We start from the raw sequence: 25,886 nt of genomic DNA on the forward strand, positions 1-25,886 counted from the left end.
GGAAGCAGCATTCAGTTCCATGCTGCTATATTGACAGAGGTATTTACCTCATCAGCAATCAATTTGATATTGGTCCATGAATCAGTACCACTTAAATATTTCATCATAAGACTTCCTGTTTCACATATTGGATAAATGTGCGCATACTGTGATTTGTTATTTTCTTTAGTCAGCATTGTCAAAGAACAGCAGCATTTGCTGTATCCTTTAATGGTGGCTTTGCAGAAGGCATATCCTGTGGCTTGAAGCAGGATTTTCAGAATCTATGGGGGGAGGTGTTAGAATTCATCCTTTTCCTTCTATATTTTTGTTTCTAAGAGGAAAAATGACTACCTTCCTGCTAGCATTATCTTTTGATAGCAATGTATAGACTGTGATAACAAAACCCTTGCTGGCCTTGTTGCAACCAGAGCTCAGAAACACTGGTGTTTTGTTGTTGTTTTAAACAGTGAGCCCATTCATACTACACATTCACAGAGCTACTATTCCACCTTAACTGCCATGGTTTCATCCTATTCAATTATGGGGTTTATAATTTGGTGAGGCACTCTGGCTGAAATGTCTAAATGCTCCTTTCTAAATGCAAAGCCCAAGATCCCATGGGATGGGACACTGGCAGTTAAAGTGGAATAACAGCACTTAAAATGTGTGGTGTGAATGGGCCCAGTGTCTTTAGTACACCATCCCAAGGTGGAGATAATTGAGATTTCTCATTCAAAGAAAAGACAACTAGCCAATGGGGGAAAACCTCTTCACAAATTATGATTGCTGATACAAGTAGACCCTACAGCATTTGTTTGATATGGCAGTTAATTGCTACTGGGAATCACACATGTATGTGTGTTTAACATACTTGTCTGGAATTTTATGGATAGATCCCTGCTTATCATTTCTGACTCACTTTCCTTCTGATCCATAGCTGTTCATGCTTTCCTCAATGGATTCATGGCTAGCTTGTCGAATGGTTCGGCTTGGCATTTCAACCGCCAGGCCAGTTTCGGTGCTCCGCTGGATTGCACCTTTGAGTTTACGGCCATCTTCTAAAGCAAACAGGGAAAAACATGTGGGAAGGAGGGAGAGGATGAGAGAAAGACAAAGAGGTTAGACAATTAGATATTGTGTGCAAAATATATAAAACAAAACACGATGCAACTGCATCGTAACAGGAGGACTACCTACCACTTTAAAATTAGGAAGCTAGATCAATATTAGAATCTGTAAACTAGGAACAACTTAAATTTTCTTGTCATGATAGAAAAGAGGTGAACATGATTCTAGAGGCAATTTTGCTTGTGGAGAAGCAGTCTTCCACATCTTTGTTTGTCTGACCATGAAAAGAAACAAGCTAAACAAAAGCTCATGGAGATTCAGGCAACTGGTTTAATAAGATGACTATTGCCTACCCAAATTACAACAAAGGAGTAGTCTACATGTAGATTTTCACATATGCAGATTTTCACATATTCACATCTTTGTTAGCTGCCCCGATTGTTCTCAGAGGGGCGGGATACAAATAAATATTATTATTATTATTATTATTATTATTATTATTATTATTATTTACTATGCTTAATTGTCTTCACTTTTCTGCACAAATTCACATCTATTTTCACACACACCCCTTCTGAAAATGCACAGCCATGCAAATCATGCAAAGCATACAGATGGCCACACATCTGACAAGTATCCTGGATACTTGCAGATACTCTAGTAAAAGCTGTGAATCTCTTTCAGTAGAGTTTATGAAGTTTTTCGGGTGGGGCCCCAAAAGCCTGAATTCCTCTGAATCCCATGTGGCCAGATCACAGTCTGTTTGATTGGAATGAGGAATATCTGAAGATGTCAGCCACAGATGCTGGTGAAACGTCAGGAATAAACTCTTCTAGAACATGGCCTCATAGCTTGAAAAGCCCACAAAAATCTATAGCTATGATTCTATATTATTTAAATTGTTTAGACAAGCCAAAAGAGGTGGGTTTAGATAACTTCTGTCCTCACATATTCCGGAAAGGAACAAGGAGGACCAATATACAACCAAAGAGTTTCTCTTGTGGAGTGGAATGGTCTAAGTCTACACATATACATCAGAATGGGTGCAATGCCCAAGTATGTTAAATGTGCAGATGGCTGTCTACATGTTTGTTTATGGCCGTCAAGTACAATGTTTGTTAGGGGCAGGGCTAGCCCACACAGCCCCATCTCTTTCTCTTTCACACACAGACTACCATCCCATCCCTACACACACATTATGTATTCTTATCCCTGCAGATCCACAGAAGTGAGCTGCAAAGCTTGATATTGCTCACACCTAGAGAGAACCACAACTGTAGATAAATTAAGTACATATCCATTCTCTGTCTAATCAACATTGCTTAGTTTTAGTACCTATCACAGTAATTGTTGCATTGTCAGAGCAATTAATGCCACACATACAAATGATAAATGAGGTTATTTGCCTTCACAGGTATAATTATATCAACCCCAGTCTCGAACAGATGGAGAGAAAAGACTATTCCTGGCCTGTACCACATCAGGATACAGGTGGGAAATTAGCATCACTGACATCTTGGGAAAGAAATTCTTGGCACGTACAATATCTTTGCTAAGTAAAAGCTGGGTGCTAGGAGAGCCTTCCCTGATGTCCATTTAAGAATTAAAATAAAAAGAAATAGTCCCATTGTATTTTAGATGAGAAACATTTAACAAGTAACTTTCCAAATCTGCTCATTCGGAACTTGAAGCTGGATTTCCTGATTCCCACCCCAAAACTCTAACTTGTGCACCACACTAACTCCAAAACTCTAACTTGTGCACCACACTGGCACACAGATTAGACCAAGTCATGAAGGATTAGGCTATCAATGGTGTAATGATTTTACATTATTTCCAGTATTAGACTCAAATATTCCAGAATGCCAATTATTGGGAGAATCAACACAGGTTCTATCTATGGACATTCCAGAGGCTTCAGACTGGTTAGTGTGAGAACAAAATGTTCAATTAGAAATGCATTTGCTTTGATCCAGCAAGGCCTGAGATCTATCAGATTTTTTTTAGTGCAATCTTTCTATATTTATATTGACATATTTATCTTTATTACATTGAAATTTTCTTTCAATTTTACTTTGGTTGTTTTAAATTGTTCTTAGTCCTGAATTGTGCATAGGCACTGGAAGGGTAGGATATACATTTTCAAATAGATAATGAATAAATGAATAAAACCATTTTGCATCCTAATAGCCAAATTTGCAAAGAAAGGGTCCTATTCTCTGAAATAGATGCAAGCATCATGAATAATTTTGATGTCACAACTTCCCTTTCCCAAAGAACTATCCTTCAGAAGCCCACCCTAGGAAATTAAAAGTTTCTGTTTTCACCGTCTGCTCTTCCAGCCTGTGTTTCTTAGAATAAATTATGTTATATAATGAATATATAATGAGTACCATTAACACTAATTGCTTTGGCTGACGTTCGAAGCTAAGAAATTTCAGCTGATACGCAATACATAAACCATAAAGCTGACAAAGGGCTACAAAATTATTTTCATGAATAAGAAAGCTGAACCTTCTTCCAAGTGTGACATGCTGTTGTCATCTCTCTTCCCTTAAACCTCTTTGTCTCTGGCAAGAGACAAATATTTACTACAGGTGTCTCACTTGGAAAGACACACTTCCCAGGCTACATGAGGGCCTCGACACTGCAAACACTCTAACTTATCAGAGGTACCATTTGAAGAGAAGAGGAAGAAGAGTGGTTGTTCTTCTCAAAACAGCCAGAAAATGTATATAACATATGACCTTGCAAGTTTTTTTAATGTATGTAATACATCTCAATAAAAATATTTTTAAAAAAACAGCCTATTGCCTTCCCTCCATTTCCTTGTTCTTGGCTGAGAATCTGTATGGCAGAATGTGACCTAAATGTTCCATAGATGTTCCAACACTATGTCTCTCCTCCCAACCACTTCACTGACTCACCATTAAGCCACTGCAGTTTGCCTCTCCACACAGCCATTCAGTGGCTGGTGGGGAATGGGGTCTGACAAGTATCTGGTTATGTCTCCACAATCAGACATGGACTAATGATATTATCCATTGTGATCCACTGAGGTCCTCCAGAGGTGTCATCAGCTTCAGTTGTTGTGGAAAGAAGAGAATACCCACCTCCATGATGACCACAAGGCAAACATAGCTGTACATAGGATTTGTTTTTGTGTATGTCACTAATGGGATGTTGACCACTGTGTGTAAGGACTAGTCAGTAAAGGGGGAAAAATAGTCTTCCTCTCACATACTCCTGTCCAGCCTCATGCCTCCCTTTCTCTTTGTCTTGAGGAGTAGAGAAACACTCAAGAAAGACGTCAAGGAGATAATGAATGAATGGCATGACAAGAGGAGCAAGACAGAACAAAGTAATGAGCAAAATGAGTTCTTTTTCTTATACTTCTTTCTCTCTTAATGGTAACAAATCTTGTAAGGATGAGAGCTGGTTGACAACACAACTGCCTACCTTAGGAGGTATAGGCTCACTTTTGCTGGATAAATTTTTAAACAGAGGCTGGGTGACCATCTGCTAGAGAAAATGAAGCTGCATCCTTTATTGTAGCCCTGCATTTTGAACATGGCTTGGATTAGGCCTCCAAGGTTCTTTCCAATGCTAAAACTGCTTTTTGCTGCACAAGCAAAGAAATCAGGAAGAAGTGGGAAAGGTCAGGAAAGGCCAGGCAAATGGTCAGAAATGGTCTGAGTCCACAGACTCTAAGCTCCAAATATTAATGTATCCTTCTGGAATGCCTGAGAGAGTTAGGTATTGGGGGGCACTGTGCTCCAGTGGCTCTGGTCCTACCTCTCAGGGTGACGCTGGGGAACAGTTGCTCTCATAAAAGAGAGCTGACATCTGGCATCCCTCAGGGCGCCATTCTGTCCCCCATGTTGTTTAATATTTACATGAAGCCGCTGGGAGAGATCATCCAGAAACATGGAGCACGGTGTTATCAGTATGCTGATGACACCCAGATCTAATTCTCCGTGTCTCCAACTGCCGCAGTGACTAAGGATGGCATTTCTCCTCTGGATGCCTGTCTGGAGTCAGTAATGGGCTGGATGAGGGAAAACAAACTCAAGCTGAATCCAGAGAAAACAGAGGTACTCGTGATAGGTATCCCAAGTCTGGATAGGGAAATTTGCCATCCAGTCTTGGTCGGGGTCACACTTTCCCTAAAGGACAAAGCTCGCAGTTGGGGAGTACTCCTGGATTCATCCTTACAGTTAACATCTCAGGTGGATACGATGACCAGGAGTGCTTGGTACCAGCTTCGGCTGATACGCCAATTGCGCCCCTGTCTGGACCGAAAGGACCTTGAAACTGTTGTACACACATTGGTAACCTCTCGTTTAGATTTCTGTAATGTGCTCTACATGGGGCTACCTTTGTACCAAGTTTGGAAGCTTCAGTTAGTTCAAAACGCTGCAGCCAGATTGATCATGGGGACATCTAGATCAGACCATCTTACACCGGTATTAAAATCTTTACACTGGCTGCCAATTAGCTTCCGAGCCCAATAAAAAGTGTTGGTTATGACCTTTAAAGCCCTAAATGGCTTGGGCCCGAGTTATTTGAGGGAACGCCTCTCCCTACACAATCCGCCCCGCACTCTCAGAACAACTGGGAAGCTCCTACATGAACATCCCAAAGTGAGATTAATAGCCACTCACCAAAGAGTGTTTACAGCTACGGCCCCAACGCTTTGGAATAATCTCCCGGAAGAGATTCGACTCATTTTCACTCTAGACGCCTTTAAAAAGGCACTGAAAACCCATCTTTTCCAGAAAGCATACCCCCATGACCCTCTATAAGGGAAATCACCCCAAATATATATCTACCTCAGGATGTTTTTAAATTGTATTTATAAACGGTGTGTTTTTTAGGTATATGTTATTTTATGAGCTGATTTTAAATGATTGTAATTATGATGTATCATTGACTTGATTCCACCTCAATCCGTAGGGAGAGGAGGGAAAATATAAATAAAATTATTATTATTATTATTATTATTATTATTATTATTATTATATCACCCCACCCCCCCATTGAAACCAGAAGAGACTAGAAGCCCACCTCTGGATTTTCAAAAATGCTTGTTTTAAAGGTAAATGATACTTCCTGGAGGTTTCTGGAAGTACAAATGTCTTTACTTTAAGGTGGAAAATATTTTGGTGGTAGTGGGACTCTACAGGCCCCCAAACTGGTGGGGAGGCAGATTGCAGACAACCTGCAGTCCCTGTATGCCCAAACCAGACTGACATACAAAGTTTTTCAAATATAAAATTAAAAATGCCATTACAATATTATGCATATATTCCATAGAATCCGGCCATCTTCCCTTTTATCACATTTAACCTGACAGGATCTCCTTCTCCTTAAGAACTCAGATTGCAATTCTGTGTTGCTGGGAAATGTTAAGAGCATTGCCTACTCTTGCAGTTGCTGTGTGAAGTGCAGTTGTGAAAGTTTCACAGGCACTTGACTGCAGCTGAATTGTCAGTGGCACTGTCATAACATCTACCTTCTCCCTAGCTCACCCACATGGCTGGCAATGCCAATTCTCAATTCATTCATAACACTGGCACCTTTCGGAGTAGTGTGCAGACTCAGAAGTAGCATCTGGGTTCATGCACCACTTCCTGCATTATCAGTGGAACACATGGTCCCAGAAGATAAAAGAAAAGACTTGGGCCAGCTGCTGCTTCTACTCCAGTTTGTCTTTACAGCTGCCTTTATCCAAAGCCAGATGGGAAGCAAAGAAGATCAGGCTGGTGGAAGGGCAGGAGGAGGAAATGCTGAAGATCACTACCAGTGACAGCTTGGGGAAAACAATTGCTGGCTAGGGGATGTTGGAAGATATAGTCCAAAAAAGTAACTTTCCCAAACTCTGGTGCTGGGCTTCTTTGTTTACAAATAAGGAATTTTCACAAATTTTTTTGACCTTAACACAACTAGACACCTATCAAAAAAGCTCTTTCAGAATAAGATACCCTGTCCCCTAACCAAAATTCCCTCACCCCCAAACAAAACTGTCAGCTATGCTTAGATCTTTTCTCCTTAAGTGACAGCAAAATGACCAGGTTTGTTGCTGTTGCTGTATGCTTTGAAGTCCATTTCCAACTTTTGGCAATCCTGAGGCAAACATATCATGGGGTTTTCTTGGCAAGATTTGCTCAAAGAAGCTTTGCCATTGCCTTCCCCTGAAGTTGAGACCATTTGACTTGCCCAAATTCACCCAGTAGGCTTCATGGCCAAGTTGGGAATCGAATGCTGGTCCAACACACAAACCACTACTCCACATAGGCTGTAAAGACCAGGCTTCACCCTTCTACATTTTGTGCAAAACAACAAAAAACAGTGTAATTTACACTTCTTTTGTGGCTGTGTGTGCAAAAAACAATATTTGCAAAAGCTCCTGAAATGCATTTTTAAAAATAATTTAAAATGTGGAGAACCCTTTCTAACCCAGTTGTTACCCATGCTGCTCCATATAAATTTTGGTATAAATGATAACCCTTAATGACCCCTAGATGAACTCTAATAGCCTGTCCACCATTGCCAGCAAGGCATGAGGACATGTACACACACCCCTGAGGGGCATCCACATCATCATATCTAAGGAGTCGCATAAAAGGATTATCATAGGACCAGGAAGAGCAAATGTTTGCCTTCCCTGAGGCTCTTGCCCCCTCCCCAGGTCTGTTGTCGGAGCAGCTTAAGACCATTAAGACAATCAGACAGGGACATCCAGGTGAAAAGAAAGTAATTAAACACCTTTGTTCTCACCATCAAGCACCTTTGCCAGAAGCAAGATTTTGCATATAAATATCATCAGATTTGCCTGTTCACTGGGCCAGTCTGGATTTCAGGGGGAAGCTCTGTCCCCTTGAACCCTGACCTGGCTCCTGACTCCTGGCCAGTCATTCCATGGCTGAGCCTCATGCCATCCTCATATTCCATTTGGATTCCTGGAGGGAGTCTACATTCTGGTACGTATCACCCCAGTGATGCCTAAAATCCTATTCCATGCTAACCTATGCTTTTCCTGAGCCTTGTATGTGTGTGTGTATGCTAGTGAATCGTATGTGTTTTTCCCCTTATAAATAAATTGGTTATTAATTCTAGAAGTCTGTCTCAGGTCCACTTATTGGGATCCCCTGGTCTACTCCGTATACACATCGAGAGACGATTCTGCAAGGGCCGTCGTAGCAGGCCCTCCTCTTGCAATATTTGAGCTAATAACAATAATAATAAAATTCCCCTAAACGGACCTTGGCTACACAGTCATATTTTGAAGCTTTCTGTTTCTAAGTGCAAGAATGAAATAACAGAATTCACATCCCTAATTAAAGATCACCATAGTTAATTTTTAAAAAATCTATGCATAGCCTATCATTTGAAAAACCGCAGCCCTGAAACTATCCTCTAATTTTGTTGCTTCTTCTCAGTAAACACCTGAGATCAGAACAGACAAGACACCTTCAGCCCTGTCTCAGATGGCATTCTAGAGAAACCCTCACGAAATCTGGCAGTGGATAGATTTGTAATTCTGCCACGTCACCTTAGCTATCTTTCCTTGAATTTGTGCTTTGTATGATGGAAGGACAGGAAAAGAAAGATGACGGCAGCTTGCAATGTGCTTTTGCTCTCCTCTCATGGCTTTTAAAGGAATCATGAACCACTATATTAAAAAAAGCCTAAGGACTTTTATTTACAAATAAAAATTGTAGAGCCTTCAGAATTTCCTGCTGGAAAGCTCTTTGAATTCCAGAGCGTCTGCTCTTTATTTGCTCATCGATTTTGTATAATGCTGTGCGTAGGAATTTCTGTTACCTATGCAATCTAATGTGATTGCAGGCTAGAAATCAGCAGTATTAGCAATCCTACATCCCCTCAGTGTAGTGTAAGTATGCACAGATGGAGATACACTGTGCCAGAACTATTCAACCACCATGCAAAATAGCAACACTGAGCAATACACAATGTGCAATGCACAACCATGACAGCCAACATGGTGTAGTAATTAGAGCATTGGACAATGACTCTGGAGACCAGTGTTTGAATCCTGGTTCAGCCATTTAAACCCACTGGGTGTTCTTGGGCAAGTCACACACTCTCAGCCCCAGAGGATGGAAATGGCAACTCCCCTCTGAAGAAACCTGCCAAGAAAACCCCATGATAGGTTCACCCTGGGGTCACCATAAGTCAGAAACGACTTAAAGGCACCCAAAACAATGATCATATTAACCCCTTTAGTGTCTGTGTTTGATGCACTGATTCAGAAGAGGCTCCAGGTCCTTATACCTTTGTTAGGCTAATTTGGTAGCAACTCATTGGCTCCTATTTAATCAAGTCCTAATCACCATGACCTATTTCATGACAATGTTGACATAAATGGATTTATCCATATAATGTATTTCTTGTGGTACCAAAAATCACTAACATATATGCTTAGGGACTTGGATCGTTTGTTATTTTAACTTTTTTTACCAGCTGGATGTGAAGTTTCTAACAAAGCGCACAGAAAATTCTTCTCAACAGGTGGGAGCCACTTTGGGAGAAAGGTGGGATGTCAATAAAAATGAAAAAAAATCTGTTATTTTTCTTTAGCAGAAGGAATTCAACATGGCTTCCTTAGGTTTTGCTATAATGACAAGATAAGTGAGATAACTATACCACAGATTTCCAACATTCTACATGATGGTGGTCTTCTTTGGTGCCTGATAATGCCTCTGTAAATTTTGGAAAACCAAAGTCAGGGTACTAGAAATAAAAAAACAACAACCTTAAGGACCACCTGATGCAAGTGAGATACAGTCTCTTCAGTCCTTTTTCAGTTCTCTAGAAATGGAATACAAAGATATGCATTGACATGTAGCAACAGGCTGGCTGTCACCTTTATCCACTATTGAACATACTTTTTTGTCAGTGAAGGGGGGATTATGTAAGTACGTGTTTATCAGTTTGTACTAGCACACACAATGAAAAACACATTTAGCATTTTCATTTTATGTACAAATTTCAGATGTCTGGAAGCAAACAACAAAGAATGGTTTTCTCTATCTTGCTACTCTTGATGAATATTGACTGGCCACTGCTAGAGGCAACATATTAGACTAGACAAATCATTGATCCAATCCAACAGAATTATATTTTTTAACTCTCACACAGTCTCCTGAATGATGATGATCAAGTGGTTAGGGAAAATAATTTGCCTTCATCTACTTATTAATGGCTCTCTGTTTAAGCGTTGATCACTGTTCTTGTGTCAACCAAAATATATGTAGCCTCCATGTTTTGCAATTAATACATGTTAGTAGCAATTAAAACAAAAAAAAAGTTTGACAGGGAATAGACTACCATTTGCAAATGATTTTTAGATGAATGATTGTCTTTACATAAGTACTCATGTTCATCTTGATTATCTAGAATGGAAATAACATGCATGTTTCTGATTGGTACTCCAGGAGTACCAATTAAGCACATGACTCAGTATTGGACAGCTAGTAGTGCTCAGTCACTCATTGTAATACAAATAGTTTCCACATCCTCTCTTAACTGACAAATTTAAGCTTCCAGGTTCATCTTCAGGTATGAAGACAGAGAATCTCTCCTAAATTCCAAGCACCCATGATGATTAATCACTCATCCAGTTTATACATTATGAGCATCAAGATTTTATTGGTTCCTCACAAATATGCAGCTGACCACACCTTATGTAGAGTATTGTTGATGTAGGTGGGGGTGGATTGATTTGGGTATTGATAACTGGGGTGAGGGATGGTGTGGTGGTTCTAGTATATACTTTACATTTATAAATATAGGGCATTTTCCCCCTGTGTCCTGTATCTCACTGTGTGTATTTCTTTTTAACTTTGCTCATTTCCTTTCAATGAGTGGGTGGATGCAAAATGGGGTTCTCCAAAATTCATAAAGCTGTTTCCTGCAGGATGGGGAGAAATGTAATTTTTCATTTGCATTTTGATGGTCATTAAAAACCCCAGATTAGAATTAATCCCCCCTTCAACCTAAACGTAAAATGTAAGGGGTTTAAAAAAATTTTTTTAGTATATACAGTACATAATATATAGCAACATTTCCCCTCTAATTTTCCTGTCTCTGGAATTAGCAATCATTTTCTCTTGCTCTTTTAACTTTGGTTTGTGAGCCTGGCATTTTGGCATACTCATATCTCTGACTGAAATTAGTGTTTTAAGAAAAAAATGTTTCACGTTTTATGAAATATTTACATTTATACAGTTTTAAGAATGTATAAAGTGCATTGACAGTCTTTCTGGTTGTTCAGGAGTGTTGTAAGTATTTATATCACACTACCTACATAGAATTTTAAACTGTGAGTTAGCTATTCATTCCAGCAGAATAGGCCCACTTCAAGCAACCTCTAAAACAGCAACAATATCATGATAGCTGTATAATGTCATCATCAACAATAAGAGATGATGGTTGGCATAGTGAATTGCTACTTTCAGTGACCCATCGTGTGTCAGTATAATGAGTCACCACATCCTGCCTGCCATTGCTCACTATTACAGTTCTTTACAGGACATGGCATGTCAGAATTTGGACAAGCATCAAAACATGTTTATAAGACCAGCTCAGTATGCCAAAATGTCAAGTCATGCTAATTTATTCATTTCTTGCTGTTTATGATCATTTCCCTCCACAGGGCTCTCAAAGCAGCATTTATTTTTGCAGTTATACATTTAATGCTTGAGTTTGCAATGGTATATGATTCCAGTCTCCCAGAAACTTGCTTGCTTCTTGTCAAAGGCAGGTGTAGTGCAGTGGTTAAAACATGTCCAATCAAGTGGAACTTTGAATTGCAAATCTTAGTTCTGCCATGAACTCATGAGGTTTAGGCAAGTCATAGTCTTCCAGCATTTCTCCACCCTCCAGCCTGAATTTTAATACAACAATTGCAGCTTACATTTTAAGAGTGTTCTGTGAATTATTGTGCTAATGGTTGTGAAACACCTAGAGCCATTTAGGAAACTTTATAAATATTAAAGGCATGATGCAGCCAGAGCTGTGTATGATTTTCTGACTACAATCATCAAGAATTAGGAAATTGTACTTTTGGTTGGATTGGATTCTATGTATGATTGCTTCCTTTTCATCCTGATGCAGTTGCTCCACTCTACTTTCAGTTCTTTATTCTCTTGGCTCCCTGCTTCTTTATTATAAATTCCATCTGTGGTGATTGCCATTCAGTTTTTCTCCATTTGGGCCCACCACATTTGGCTTCCACACTCAAGCCACAGGAGAAAATTAATCTAGTGGATTGTAGAAGCAGGTCTTTGAGTGGTGCCTTCCATATCTGCTAAATTAAGTGGTATTGATTCAAGGCTGAATAGCAAATGGCTGGATGTAAAATAGATCAGCTTGCCTTCCAAGATTTCTTCTTAATATTTGAAGTGCAGTTGGCATTAATGCAGCCAAAGTTTATGTGTCTGCTGACCGAAGTTAAACAGACCATCTACTCCCCTAGTGAATTCCTATCAATACCAGGTTGCTCAACCTAGGATACAAAATGTGCCACCAAAGAGCCAGAAAGCTATTGGTTCAGCTGGTTCTACAGGTCTCCCCCTCCCTGCTCTTTCTAGGAGATAGGTAGGAAAGCCAGTGGTCAGAATCCTATTGATGTACTCCAATAGCAGTAGTCCCAGCACTGGATTTTGGCCAATGTCTTAATATTAGACTTGAGTCACACAATGTTTCATTAACCAGATTTGAAAACAGTTAAAGTTAGGGCAAGTCACTGGTGTAAAAAAAAGGGTAATGATAGTATAGCACTGCAATAATTTAAAACATCAGTTGAGTATTTGGAAATAGCATCTAGGGATCCAAAGAAAAAGACAAGCATAATTAGAAAGGGAATGCAAACATGGCAAATAAAAGAGTTCTAGGTGTGAATGATTTTCAATGTCTCACTTTCTGCTATGATAGAAATTTGAAGACTGAGGGAAAATTTCATTGGGGGACAGAGTTCTTAATGGTGGCAAGGCAATGCCTGCCTTTTACCCACTTGCAGCTACACCCTTGGTGTGCGACCATGACATTTCCCATCTCAGTCTGGTTCCCTAGCCCCACTGATTTATCTATCTTTGTTTAATTTTTATGCATGTATGCTATATGTACACCTGAACAGAGAGTCTGTTTTGCTCCTGCATAGAAAGGAAATGGGGGGGGGGGGGGGTAGTAGCAGGCAGCTGGCATGCCCCAAGCTTGAAACAGTTGTGATGCCGGATGTAGTTGTCAGAAACACTGAGAAGCAACCATATCCATATAGATAGGTTTCATTCCATTTGCACTCTGTCTTTCCAGGTCATCCTATCCATCCTTGTATTAAATGTTTGTGGCAGTTCCTCCTGGCAAGATACTATACAGATCAGGGGACTTTGCTGGCTGGCTGGAGTCAGGGAGGTAGTAGTCAGAGCAAGAAGGGAGAAGAGTTAAGGATGTAACACATGATGAGTGAGTGAGTGTGTTGGAGTGAGAAAGACTTAGTGGGCTTGAAATTGAGCTTAGTTGTTACTGGATTGTGCTTCATTTTTGCCATCCTTAAATGTATTCTGCCCTACCAGATATCCCATCTGCTTAATCATCTGGATATTCCCTGGTGAATTTACTTCTAATATAATTAGAACAGTGTCACCCTCTTGACAGTAACCCGCAGGGCCTGTGCAGTCTGCAGACTTAACATCTGGCAATATTTTCACAAATGACCCTAGGGAAATGTGCTAGGAAATTGTCCTCAGATACATGCTGCATCAGCTAACAGGAACATGCTATCTGGACACAGTGTCCACATGCTCTGCTTTAAAGAGGGCTAACCTGCATTAGATGACAAGTCTTCTGCATAAGCCAGTGTGGTGTTGTGGTTTGGATGTTGGACTAGGACTCTGAGAGACACTAGAGTTTGAATCTCTGGTGGAAACTCACAGAGTGACATTATTGAGGTCACACTTTCTCAGTATATGAGGAAGGCAATGACAAACCTTTTCTGAATAAACCTTGCCAAGAAAACCTTATGAAGAGGTTGTCATAAATCTGAGTCAACCTGAAAGAATGTAACAACAACCTGCCTATAAAGGGCTGCCCATTCCAATTCTTAAAGCAAGAAAAAAAGATGGTTTCTGAAGTTTCCTGCAAACAGGTGCATAACTCATCTAGGCAGTCTCCACAACTATGGTGAGATACAGAGCATTTCTATCTAAATGAAATTATTTACGCTTTATGTAAATCAGTGCCCTCTCTTTCTTGGTGTTAAAACTTCATTTCTGGGAAACTAGCGAATTGTGTGTTTGAGGTTTTTTCTTGAATCCTCTCTCTGTAGTTTCCCTTCCCCCTCAACTCAAGCCCTTATTATTGTAAACAAGTTACATAATCTCACCTTTTCTTCTTGGAGATGAAGGGAGTACATCCCACACTGAAGTCTCCTCACCCCATTCTGACTCCTAAGCAACCCTATGAAGTAGAAAGGACTCACCCTCCTGAACCTCTGACCCTTTCTTCCAAATCCCAAGGCCCTTTCACACACTACACATTTATAGCACTAAGATTCCACCCTGACTTTAACTAGCAACATCCTGTTGAATCCTGGTATTTGTAGATTAGGGAGATGAGCATTTAGAATTCTTAACCAGAGAGTTCTAGCACCTCCCCAAAACATAGCCGCTAAAGTGGAATCATAGTGCTATAACTGCAATGTGAAAGAACCCCCAGTTCTGAAACCCATCTGCTTTATGATTTGGTTTTCTGACTTTAACTTTGGATTTGGTTCAGTTTTATTTGTGTGTATGTGTGGTTTTGATTTTGTTGGTGTTGTTTATTTTTAAATGATTCTTCTCCTTTTCTGTCTTATTCTGATGGCGAGAGCAGAACCTCCCTGTGGACTATTTGCCAGGAGGCATTTCATTACACAACCAGAATTGAATAAAAGCATCTCTTTGGTCCAAAATATAAGAGACAAAAATAACCTCTCAACAGAAAGGTATGAATACTTAACACCTTGATGTGCACTTTTTGAAAGTTTACAAAGTGATTTGTCTTCACTAGCTGTTCCATGCAGGCGACTGCTTTGCTCATTTGATTTCAACTTTCAATGTCTGTTTACTTATATTGCTGTGTTTAAGAAGAAGCCAAATTGTTTAGTGGAGAATTTCTGCCATAGGGATCAGGGTGAAGCCAGGAGCTAATGACTCGAGTCAACAGAATGTAGCAGCAGTTCAGACCAAAGGATCATTAAGTGCTGCATCCTGTATACCACAGATAGATGCCTATATAAAACCCACTGTCAGAGCATGTAGACAACTGCTTTCTTTGCCTTCCCTGTTACTACCAGGCAACTACCAGGCAACTACACTACACTACACAGTCATAATAGTTTGATGCCACTTTTAACTGCCATGACACTGTCCTGTTGAATGCTTGGAGTACAAACTTGCATACCAAATTTGGTGACATAATTAGAATTCTCTGCCAGCTCTCATGCACCCTCCAGTTACAAATTACAGGCTGTAACTGTGTAGTGTAGATGTACTTATTCAGTGATGTGCACATTTGGTATGTATCTTTCCTTAATATATATATTGTGTACACATCTTTCACCATCAGTCTATATTCTATAGACTGCTTTCTGAATACGCATTTGGTATGCAAGTTTGTACTCAGAAGAAGGAGGAGTGAAGATACTATGAAGGAACATCAACCATCTAAGATATGTGGATGACAACATACTACTAGTGGAAAATGTCATAGACTTGGAACAATTACTAAGGAAGGCCAAGAAAAAAGTGCAAAAGTGGGCTTACTGCTGAACATAATGAAAACAAAAATGATCACAGAAAATCTACATAAATTCAACCTAGATAATGAGGAAACTGAAATAGTTAAAGACTTTCCATACTTAGGATCAAACATTGATCAGAAGGGAGACTATAGTCAAGAAATAAGAAGACTAGGAATGGGAAGGGCAGCAATGAAGGAACTAGATAAGATCCTAAAGTATAAAGATATACAACTAAGCACTAATGTCAGAATCATCCAAGCCATTATATTCCCCATCATCATGTACAGATGCAAGAGCTGGATGGTGAAGAAAGCCAACAAAAAGAAAATTAATTCATTTGAGATGTGATGCTGGAGAAGAGTTCTGAAGATATCGTGGACAGCCAAAAAGGGAAAATAAATGGGTCCTAGAACATATCACTCCTGAACTCGCACTGAAAGCCAAGATGATAAAACTGAGGCTGTCATGCTATGGCCACATCATGAGAAGGTACAAGCCATTAGAAAAGACTATAATGCTAGGAAAGGTGGAAGACAGCAGAAAGAGAGAAACACTGCATGCCAAATGGATAGACTCAGTCAGGGAGGCCATGGGCCTGAGCCTGCAGGACCTAAGCAGAGCTCATATCTCATTCACAGGGTCACCATGAGTCGAGGCTAACTCAAGGGCAGTCAACAACAAAAACAACAACAACCAAGTTGTGAGCTGTAAATTGCTTTGCAGAATTCAGAGAATTGTAATTCTGAATGGTAACTGTGTACTGATTCTCATATTGGTCTGCATACTGTGAATTAGGGTAGTTCACTTTAAAATGCAGGCTGAAGTAAGATTCCTTATATCTTTTGTCTTTCTGATACCTACTGAAAGGTCTCCATAGGTTTATCCAAATTCCTTTTAAAGCCATCCAAGCTAGTATGGCCATCACACAGAGCTTGGAAAGATTACCTTTTGAACTACAACTCTCAGAATCCACTAGCCAGGATGGTCACTGGTTGGGAGTTTCTGGGAACTGTAGTCCAAAAAGTAACTATTTGACTCGACTCTGACAACCTTTCTTATGGCACTGAGTTCCATAATTATGTAAAGAAATGTTTTATGTGTCTCCTTTGAAAGTACAGACAATCTCATCAAAAGATTTGGGTTCTAATAAGAAAGTGAAAATAGGCAATTTCTTAATGTGGTTTAACCAGATGAAAGCAATACCAGCCTGCCTGGAAATGCTAACCTGCACTGACAGATGTGTCACAGTCCTATTTCTAAATGAGATGAGAAATTTTCTGAGCACCTGGAGGGAGACATTTTATACTGTGCTCAGGAACAAGCAAAACTATGATGGTGCCTAAATAATCTTCTGCTAAGGAAAAACAAACCCTGATCGAAAATGGCAGGAGATGAACTCAGGGCAACCATCAGTCAGTTTGCGTCATCCTTTGAAGCTGTCATTTGAATCACTAAAGCCTTTCCAAAATGCCTACATGCTGTTAAAAGGGGGGGGGGGTAACAGAATCTTGCTTTGTGTGGCAGAAGAAGCTTTTGAAATTTAACCAGGGTAGCACACCACATTTGTGTGAAGCAACTTCCCATGGGTTGGTGTGTAAGTGGTTTCTGTGACACAAGAGAAACTCAGACAAGATGCGTTGGCAGTGTGAATGAAGTTGCTGCAGCTACCTATGCCAGATAAACAGCTTCCTATGCAACTATTAAGAGCCAATATGTCTCCTGTTTTGGCATCAGATGTTCTGGCAAAATTAACACCATAAGCAGCTGTCATGATCACAGAAGCAGCAGCATGGTCATTATCATTGTCGTCGTCGTCGTCGTCATCATCATCATCATCATCAATCATCATTTTATTCATTTATAACCCACCTTTATCCCAATAATGTAATCAAGATAGCTTATAACATATTTAAAAACACTGGTCCATGCCCTAGTAGTCTCACGACTAGACTACTGTAACCTCCTCCTGGCAGGGCTTCCTCTCTCTCACCTCCACCCATTAATTTCTGTTCGGCATTTAGCTGCACGCATTATTTCACTCGCTTGCCGTTATGATCATGTCTCCCCTCTGTTGTCTTCCATTCACTGGCTCCCTCTTCCTTTCCACATCAGGTACAAACTTTTGTTACTCACCTTTAAAGCCTTGCATGGGCTGGCCCCTCTTTATTTAACTGATCTCTCTCCCTACATCCCTACTCGCACTCTCCACTCTGGTAGCCAAAGTCTCCTCTCTCAACCCAGGATTTTCTCTGCCCCATCCCGAATCCGCCCCTTCTCTCTTGCTGCCCCTCATTCCTGGAACCTTCTTCCTCTGCATGCATGGCTCATCACTTCCCTAATCAGTTTTAAGGCTGAGCTGAAAACCATATTGTTTAGGGAAGCATTCTCAGAGAATCTGTGATTGTCATCTGGCTGTCTGATAATGTTTGATGTGATTTGCTTTTATATCTGATGTTTTTTAATTTGTTTTTTCTCTCCTATATTGTAATTTTATCTATTCCTCTATCCAATTGTTATTACTTTTAGAGTGTACGCCTCGGGCAGGCTTTTATATATTCCTTAATTTTACTGACTTTGTACAGCGCTGTGTATAATTACAACGCTTTAGAAATAAAGTTTAATAATAATAATAATACCTCCCAGAATTCCTAACCATCATGACTGAGAGATTCTGGGAATTGTACCCCAAACAACAACTTTTCCAAGCTTTGCCTACTCTATATTGGGATAATTTACTCTTTGCATGTAGCATCACAGAATCATAGAGTTGGAAGGGTCCACAAAGGCCATCTAAAGCCTGTTCATGGAAGCCTGTAGCATGTGTAGGTGGATCTTGGTGGGCTTGCAAGTTCATTCCCTGGAGCAGAGCTGTTGGATGTGAGTAGGAAGAGCTTGTTAGTAATTTTGAGTTCTTCTGCAGTTTGGATTGCATGTGGTCAGAGGAGGGATAAGTCCACTGGACTACTCTCCAAGCTGTTTTCTTTTTTAAATGAAACCAACAAGTAATTTTTTTAAAAAAAAATCTCTCCAGCTAATTCCACCAATAATTTAGTTTTCATTATGAATTGGTGTTCAGCATGAATTGACCATGCTTAAAAACAACACTAAGGATGGCCATCCAATCTTGCTCAAAGACCTCCATAGAAAGAGACTCCCTCATCCTCAGAGAGTCTATTCCTCAGTCAAACAGCTATTAAAGTCAGGAATTTCTTACTAATGTTTATGTGAAATCTCCCATAATTTGAACCTGTTGGTTCATGTCCTATTCTGTAGAGCAATGCTGAATTGATTTCTCCAAGTAGGATCTACTATTAAGGTAATGGTCACTGTTTCCTTTATAAACATATACATACACACCTACATGGATACAGTAGCAATTTATTCTCATATTGGATATATTATTTACTTTAGTATAGTGAAACCTGGCTCCATGCACAGGGAAGAGCAAGCATGCGACTCCCTCTGGGCATGGGTCATCCAACTGCCTCCAATACATATACAAACTACATGGGATTTTAGGAGTGACTATCTAATTAAATCAGGAAACCCAGTGAGGCAATGTCACATGCTTTGCATGCATGCAAGAGACAATAAGACAATGTGTCTTCTTGAATATCCTTGGGACCATCCCATTTATCATCTGGGTAGATCATTCCTGTGGAATGGAAGTTTGCCAGTGCATATACATGAATGGGCACCATGTTCTTCCAATACCATCAAAACAGAACAACATCTGGGCCCTGCGAGTTCAAGTGAGATTGCCTTGCCCTTCCTTGATCCCTGAGGCTCCAATGACCTTTCCAAGCAGTACAATCCCATTAATGTTGCCTTGCCCTTTGCTTCTGGCAGTCCTATTGTTCCAGAATTAAAGGTTAGAGAGGGATATTAGGGATATTAGGACACAGCAAGAAGAATGGCAAAAAGACACCCGCTGAGAAAGCCAATTCATAATGAAAACTAAATTACTGGTGGAATTAGCTGGAGAGATTTTTAATCTTTTGCTTGTTGGTTTCATTTTTAAAAGAAAACAGCTTGGAGACCAGTCCAGTGGACTTATCCCACCCCCCGCCACATGCAATCCAAGCTGCAGAAGAACTTTGAATTACTAACAAGCTCTTCCTACTCACATCCAACAGCTCTGCTCTAGGAAATGAACTTGTAAGCCCACCAAGATCCACCTACACATGTTACAGACTTCCATGAACAGACTTTAGAGCCAAACACTACACATTCAAAATAATGTCTCCACTCCAAAGATTTCTTCCCCCATATCCAGAATTTTCCATATGTAGAACAGAAGCCCCTCAGACAAAGAGGCTATGCTAGAGGTAATCCATCTGAGGCGCCAGTTTTCTAAACATTCCATGAACAAAGCAAGCATGTCAGAAGGTTGCCAAATCCATTTAATCCAAATCAAATTTCTGCTGTCCTGGACTTTTCTCTGGCAATTCCCAGAACCAGCTGCAACATTTAATCCCCACACTTTGTTCTGAGACATATCAGAACAAAAAGGTACCCTTTCCTAATCATCTTTCTTCTTTTTAAGATATAGTGCACATCATCAGCACACCAACAAATTTTGCACTGTATGTCACCCATTAAAAAGATTGGAAAGAAGAACATTTGTCCTTCAAATCACAGGAAACCTCAGCAAACCATGTTCCAGTTTAAAACCAAAATTACTGGGAACTACTCTAGTACAGATACAAGAAACTGCTACGGCACCCCCAAAAGCAGACAGTAATGCAACAAAATCCAGCAAAATTCAAGGAGCTATAATTCAAGTTTTTTTAGACTAATCTGAAAGGGCTAATTTATTCTTTCCTATTCTTTCTGTCTCCAGAAATGGCAATAGCCAAGACACTGGGATAACTTTTCAATCTGCCATGACCTTCAGCTGCTAATGATAAAAATAGCCATTTCTTGACAAAAGGTTATCAAAAACCAACAAACTTCTTGACTGTATGTTGAGAGATCTTGTAGCACCTTTGAGACTAACTGAAAGAAATTGGCAGCATGACCTTTCATAGACTTCAATCTACTTCCTCAGATCTGAGAAAGTAGTCTGAAGTCTATGAAAACTCATGCTGCTAATTTCTTTCTTTCAGTTAGTCTCAAAGGTGCTACAAGATCTCTCTACATTCTGATTCCACAGACGAACATGGCTATATCTTTGATAACTTCTTGAATGTAAGGGATGCACTGTGGCACATCAATGACGCAAGCGCAGCACCCCGATGTGCGGAGGCAGCGCTGTGCTTGTGTCATCATGGCAGCCCCTGTGTGGACTGGAGGCCGCAGTGCTCTGTATTAGGGTTCAGGAGTGTGCGGTTGCTGCGTGCTCCCGAACCCTAATTTTGGTCCAAGGACAGCACTTCCCGCCTGTCTCTCTCAGGCCTTAAAGTCCATTTGTATCTCAACAGTGACACCTCTTTTGCAATCCAATATGTCTCCATTCTAGTGAGGTCACAGGCCTCTTTGTAGGCAGAGAACAATGGATTCCTCAAGAAGTCTCCATGTTTTTGCATCAGGAACATTTTGTTGTTATAGAGGTAAAACATGAAAATTCAATCCAAATTTAAGAACAAAAAAATTGTTTTACCTTGGTTGAATTCAGTCTTAAATTTGGTTTGTAACATCTTGCCTGATGGTATATTGTGCATTTTGGTTGGCCACTGATGGATTTTTGTTAAATGGCCAGCATAGCTACTCTTACATGATTTCTCATGAATGTTTTTGTTGTGTATTCTTGACAGGAATTTGATTATGGCCTATGTGGTCCCTTCCAACTCTAGGATTCTAGGATTCTCTGTGCATGGTGTCAGCATGGCTCAACCTGGCATGATAGCACCACTATGTTCCCTCTAAATGTACAGATTTGGCAGGGACAGTTCCAGTTAATCCCCTGTTATCCCATTTTTTCAGCTGCTTTTAAATGTTCCAGTTTGTTATCCTTCCCCTTACTTTCCTTTGTTGTCCTCAGCTTACTTTATTTACTACATATTGTGTTCAAAGTGCAAAAGTAGGTTGCGCCCCATTGTCTCACCAGGAGGGAGGGGAGGGGGGTAGAATCTTGTTCTGCCCTGGAGGCTCAGGCAAAAACAAACTGCTGCAGCCTCTCCTGCTTTGTGTGTTCTTTCACATTAATACCTTTTACCATCTTAACCATATTTTGGTTTGGTCTGGTCACATGTGTCTGGTTTTCATTTGTAGAATGCTAGAGGGTATGCCTCCAAGGCTAATCCACGCTACTGCAGTGCAAAACTAATCCTTCCATGGTGGAGCTCACACAACTCCATGAAAGAGGAGCTATTTTTTACACCTCTTGAGGGCCCCAATACTAGGGTTGGCATCAACTGGTGCAGTAACTCATGGAGTCTCCCCCTTCCATTGATCTCCTCCCATATAGCACCATACAGAATTCTTGGAAACATGCTACACATAAATAGTAATATCTGTATATCATTAGATGTAATGGCAATAGTTGTGACAAAAACAACTAGCAAAATTAAAGTTATACTTCAGAGCCTAAATGTATTTACAAACACATTGCTTCATGTGGTTAAAGTGAAAATTTGGTAAGATGTAATGTTTTTAATTTTTAATTAAAATTAAAAATTAAAAACAAAACAAAACTTGAGGCCTGTCCTATCTCTTCCTACTGAGCCTGACCTCTTCAGCGTTTTAAAGAGGTGCAGGCAAACACTACAGCCCATTTCTGCCAAAAGACAGATGTTTGGTAAGCAGTGGTGTACCCCCCCCCCCTTACTGTGTCACCTAGTGCATTCTGCACCCCTATTTTCCCATAGTGACACCTCTGCCCCAACCACTTAATCTGACCTTGACACTTACCAAGAAAGATGACAGAAATCCCATGCATCACAGGAAGGCTTATCCTCTTCAGACATTGGCCATTACCGTATAGCATCACTTTCATCAGGCTACAAGGCGGCAGTTATATTTTATTCAAAATCTAGCCTTGTCATAAGGTAGGCATAGATAATAGTAGTGAAGTCATTTCTACAGATATTACCAGAACATCATGAAATCTAGTCACATGAATATGCTGTTTCAGGTAATGAATCATAACCAATCATTATTTTTATTTATGTTAATCCAGCCTCCATCTAGCATCCTCCAGATGTACTGGACTACAATGCCCATTGTCCCCTGTAACCACTGCCAAATATATGAGGAACATGGGCTCTGTCTTCCAAATGCAACTGGAAGGCCCAGATTGAGGGAAGACTGAGTTCAACTAATTGTACAATAGTTCAGATCTGGTGGTGGCAGGGAAGGGTTGTTTTGGGAAGCAATTAATTGCTGTCTAATAAAGATTGGCCCCTATTAGTGAAAATATCTAGGAAGTATTTTATGCAAGGCAAATAGGCACTTTGGATTCTCTCCTTTAGAGAGACTGAGATCTCCCACAAGTTGTACCTGTTTCATGCTTCCCAGAGTCTGGTGCCTGAGGCAGCAACCTTACTATACCTAATGGTGAAGCACAGGGCCAGTTTTACCATTAGGCAAAGTAAGGTGGCTGCCTCAGGCAGCAGTGAGGCAGAATACAGTGCTTGTGAGAAAGCTAATTTAAATATAATTTTGTGGCATTCCTTTGTCACATAGCAGCCTGAATCTATGGACAGTCTCATATACTTGGGGTGAGGTTGATTTACATTCATCTCCATAACTAATGGAATACATCTGAGAGAAACAGATTTATAGAGCCTCCTCGAAACAATTTATGGGAAATAATCATTAAAACAAGGTCAACTTGTAGGGAGAGGCTGGGATATTACTGGCCCTATAAATGATCTTGATGATACAGCTAGCCTTCCTTCCTACCTATGGCCTGCTCAACATTATTCTGGCTTACTGATAACATCACTATCTGGTTGAGCCAGAACCCAGAACACACTGGGAATTTTCATATTAGGGAATGTGGGGGTGGTGGGGTGGTGGATGGCAGCAAAGAAAATTAATTCAAGGTACAGTTCAACAAATTTCCTCTTCTAAATATATTCAGATCAACATGTATTCTCTTCTCTTTTTTTCTACAGGCACTGTAATAGTGTTACAGGTCTGTACGTAGTTAGTCAAGCTACAGAAGTAAAATGAGGCCCCAGAGCCAAAGAGGACCTGAAGTAATGCAGACAAATAATCTGCCACAAATTTGCCATGTTGGCAACTTGTTTGCTCATCATCTCAGAGGAACATCTGCAACAAGAGAAATTGTGTTGTCAGAGAATCATGTGCCCCTCCAAATCCTGTTGCGTGTCAACTCCTAGCATTCCTCATAATTTGCTATACTGGCTAGGGCTGCTGTGAGTTGCAGTCCAACAACCTTCTGGAGGGCCACATGAATCCCACTCCTTTGTGTTAAGGATGGCTAATTTTATTTATATCTAATTTGGTCTTGGGAAGCACTGAGACTGCCCCATGGCATTGGAGCACTAGTAACAACAAATCTTATAGGTACATTGTTTTCCATTTAAGGATATTTTCTCCCTGTAAATGAATCAAAAGATGATACAGGTTAAGTCTTCCTTGTTTGAAATGCTTGGGTCAGGAAGTCTTTTTGATTTTGAAGTTTTTTGGATTTTGGAATATTTGCATATATTCGATATATTAGATATAAGATAATTAGATATCTTGCAGATGAGATTCAAGTCTAAACATGAAATTCATTTATGCTTCCTATGCACCTAGCCTGACGGTAATTTTATATACAATGTTTTAAAATAATTTTGTGCTTGTCTACATTCAACCATCAGAAAGCAAATGTGTCACCATCTCAACCACCCGTGTGATCAATTTTAGATTTTGGAGTATTTCAAATTTTGGAATTCTGGATAAGGGAGACTCAACTGTACTAGAAAAAGCAATGACTGTGGTACATGCTCTGGTAACCTCTTGCTTAGATTACTGTAATGCGCTCTACATGGGGCAACCCTTGTACCAAGCCCGGAAGCTTCAGCTAGTACAAAACATGGCAGCCAGATTGGTCACTAGTGTTTCCAGGTTTGACCATATAACACCTATTCTGAAAGATCTGCACTGGCTGTCTATTCGCTTCCGAGCACAATACAAGGTGTTGGTTATTACCTATAAAGCCCTACATGGCTTGGGCCCGAGTTACTTGAGGTACCGCATCTCCCCATATATTCTGCCCCGCACACTCAGAACAACTGGGAATAACTTGCTAGAAATACCATCATCTAAATATGCTACTACATCCCAGAGGGCCTTCTCAGCAGCGGCCCAAAAAATCTGGAACATTCTTCCTGAGAAACTCCACCTGATCACCCCCCTAGAAACATTCAAAAAGAGGCTAAAAACATTCCTCTTCTGTCAAGTCTTCCCCTCTGGAAAATGAACTAGTGTACTTTGATCCCATCAACTTTCTGCCTCACTCTTTTGAATGATTGTTTTAGATTTGCATATTGTATATTGTGTTATTGGTTTTATCTATTTTATGATGTGTTTGTAACTGGTTTTAAATTTTGTGTACACCGCTTTGATCTTCTGGAAAAGCAGTATAAAAATAAAATTTATTATTATTATTACATTGATTTTTAATAATAAATTTAAAAAATTTAAAAGCCATTGAGAACTGTGCAGAACAACACACAGAAGAACAACCGTAGCTGTTTTAGTTTCTTTAGCCATTGGTTCTCTGTAATTGTACAGAAGACTGGATTCATAATAGGAAGTGTGCTGAACATAACGAATGAATGATTTATGGTGCCATCACACAAGACATTTATTGCAGAAATGCCACTCTTCTTTGTTCATTCACTTTTTATGGGGCATCTGCAAGATACCATCATCAAACTGTCGTTGTTGAGTACTGTTGTTCTCTTGCTGTTATCTTCATATTTCTTCTATTCCTTTTGAACAAAAGCATGATTTGAGAGAGAAAGAGCACAGTGGTACAGTGCTGTGGTTGGACTGTGCATAGCCTTTTTCAACCAAGTGTTCTATAAATATGTCAAATTATAGCTCCCAGACAGCATAGCCAAGCCCAAAG

General features: G+C 40.1%; 1 protein-coding gene across 2 annotated transcripts in view; it reads right to left on the minus strand.

Annotated features, from left to right (window-relative positions):
* Positions 1 to 25,886, minus strand: part of RIMS4 (regulating synaptic membrane exocytosis 4) — a 123,376-nt gene that overhangs the window by 46,683 nt on the left and 50,807 nt on the right. Inside the window, exon 2 of one of the 2 annotated variants that reach the window (XM_042461309.1) lies at positions 902 to 1,037. In XM_042461309.1, the coding sequence (XP_042317243.1) occupies positions 902 to 1,037 (136 nt within the window). Of the gene's footprint in view, positions 1 to 901; positions 1,041 to 25,886 lie in introns of both variants that reach the window. The other variant, XM_042461308.1, reaches the window with a different exon arrangement.

Source organism: Sceloporus undulatus, chromosome 4 (genome assembly GCF_019175285.1).
Source record: "Sceloporus undulatus isolate JIND9_A2432 ecotype Alabama chromosome 4, SceUnd_v1.1, whole genome shotgun sequence".
Taxonomy (NCBI): domain Eukaryota; kingdom Metazoa; phylum Chordata; class Lepidosauria; order Squamata; family Phrynosomatidae; genus Sceloporus; species Sceloporus undulatus.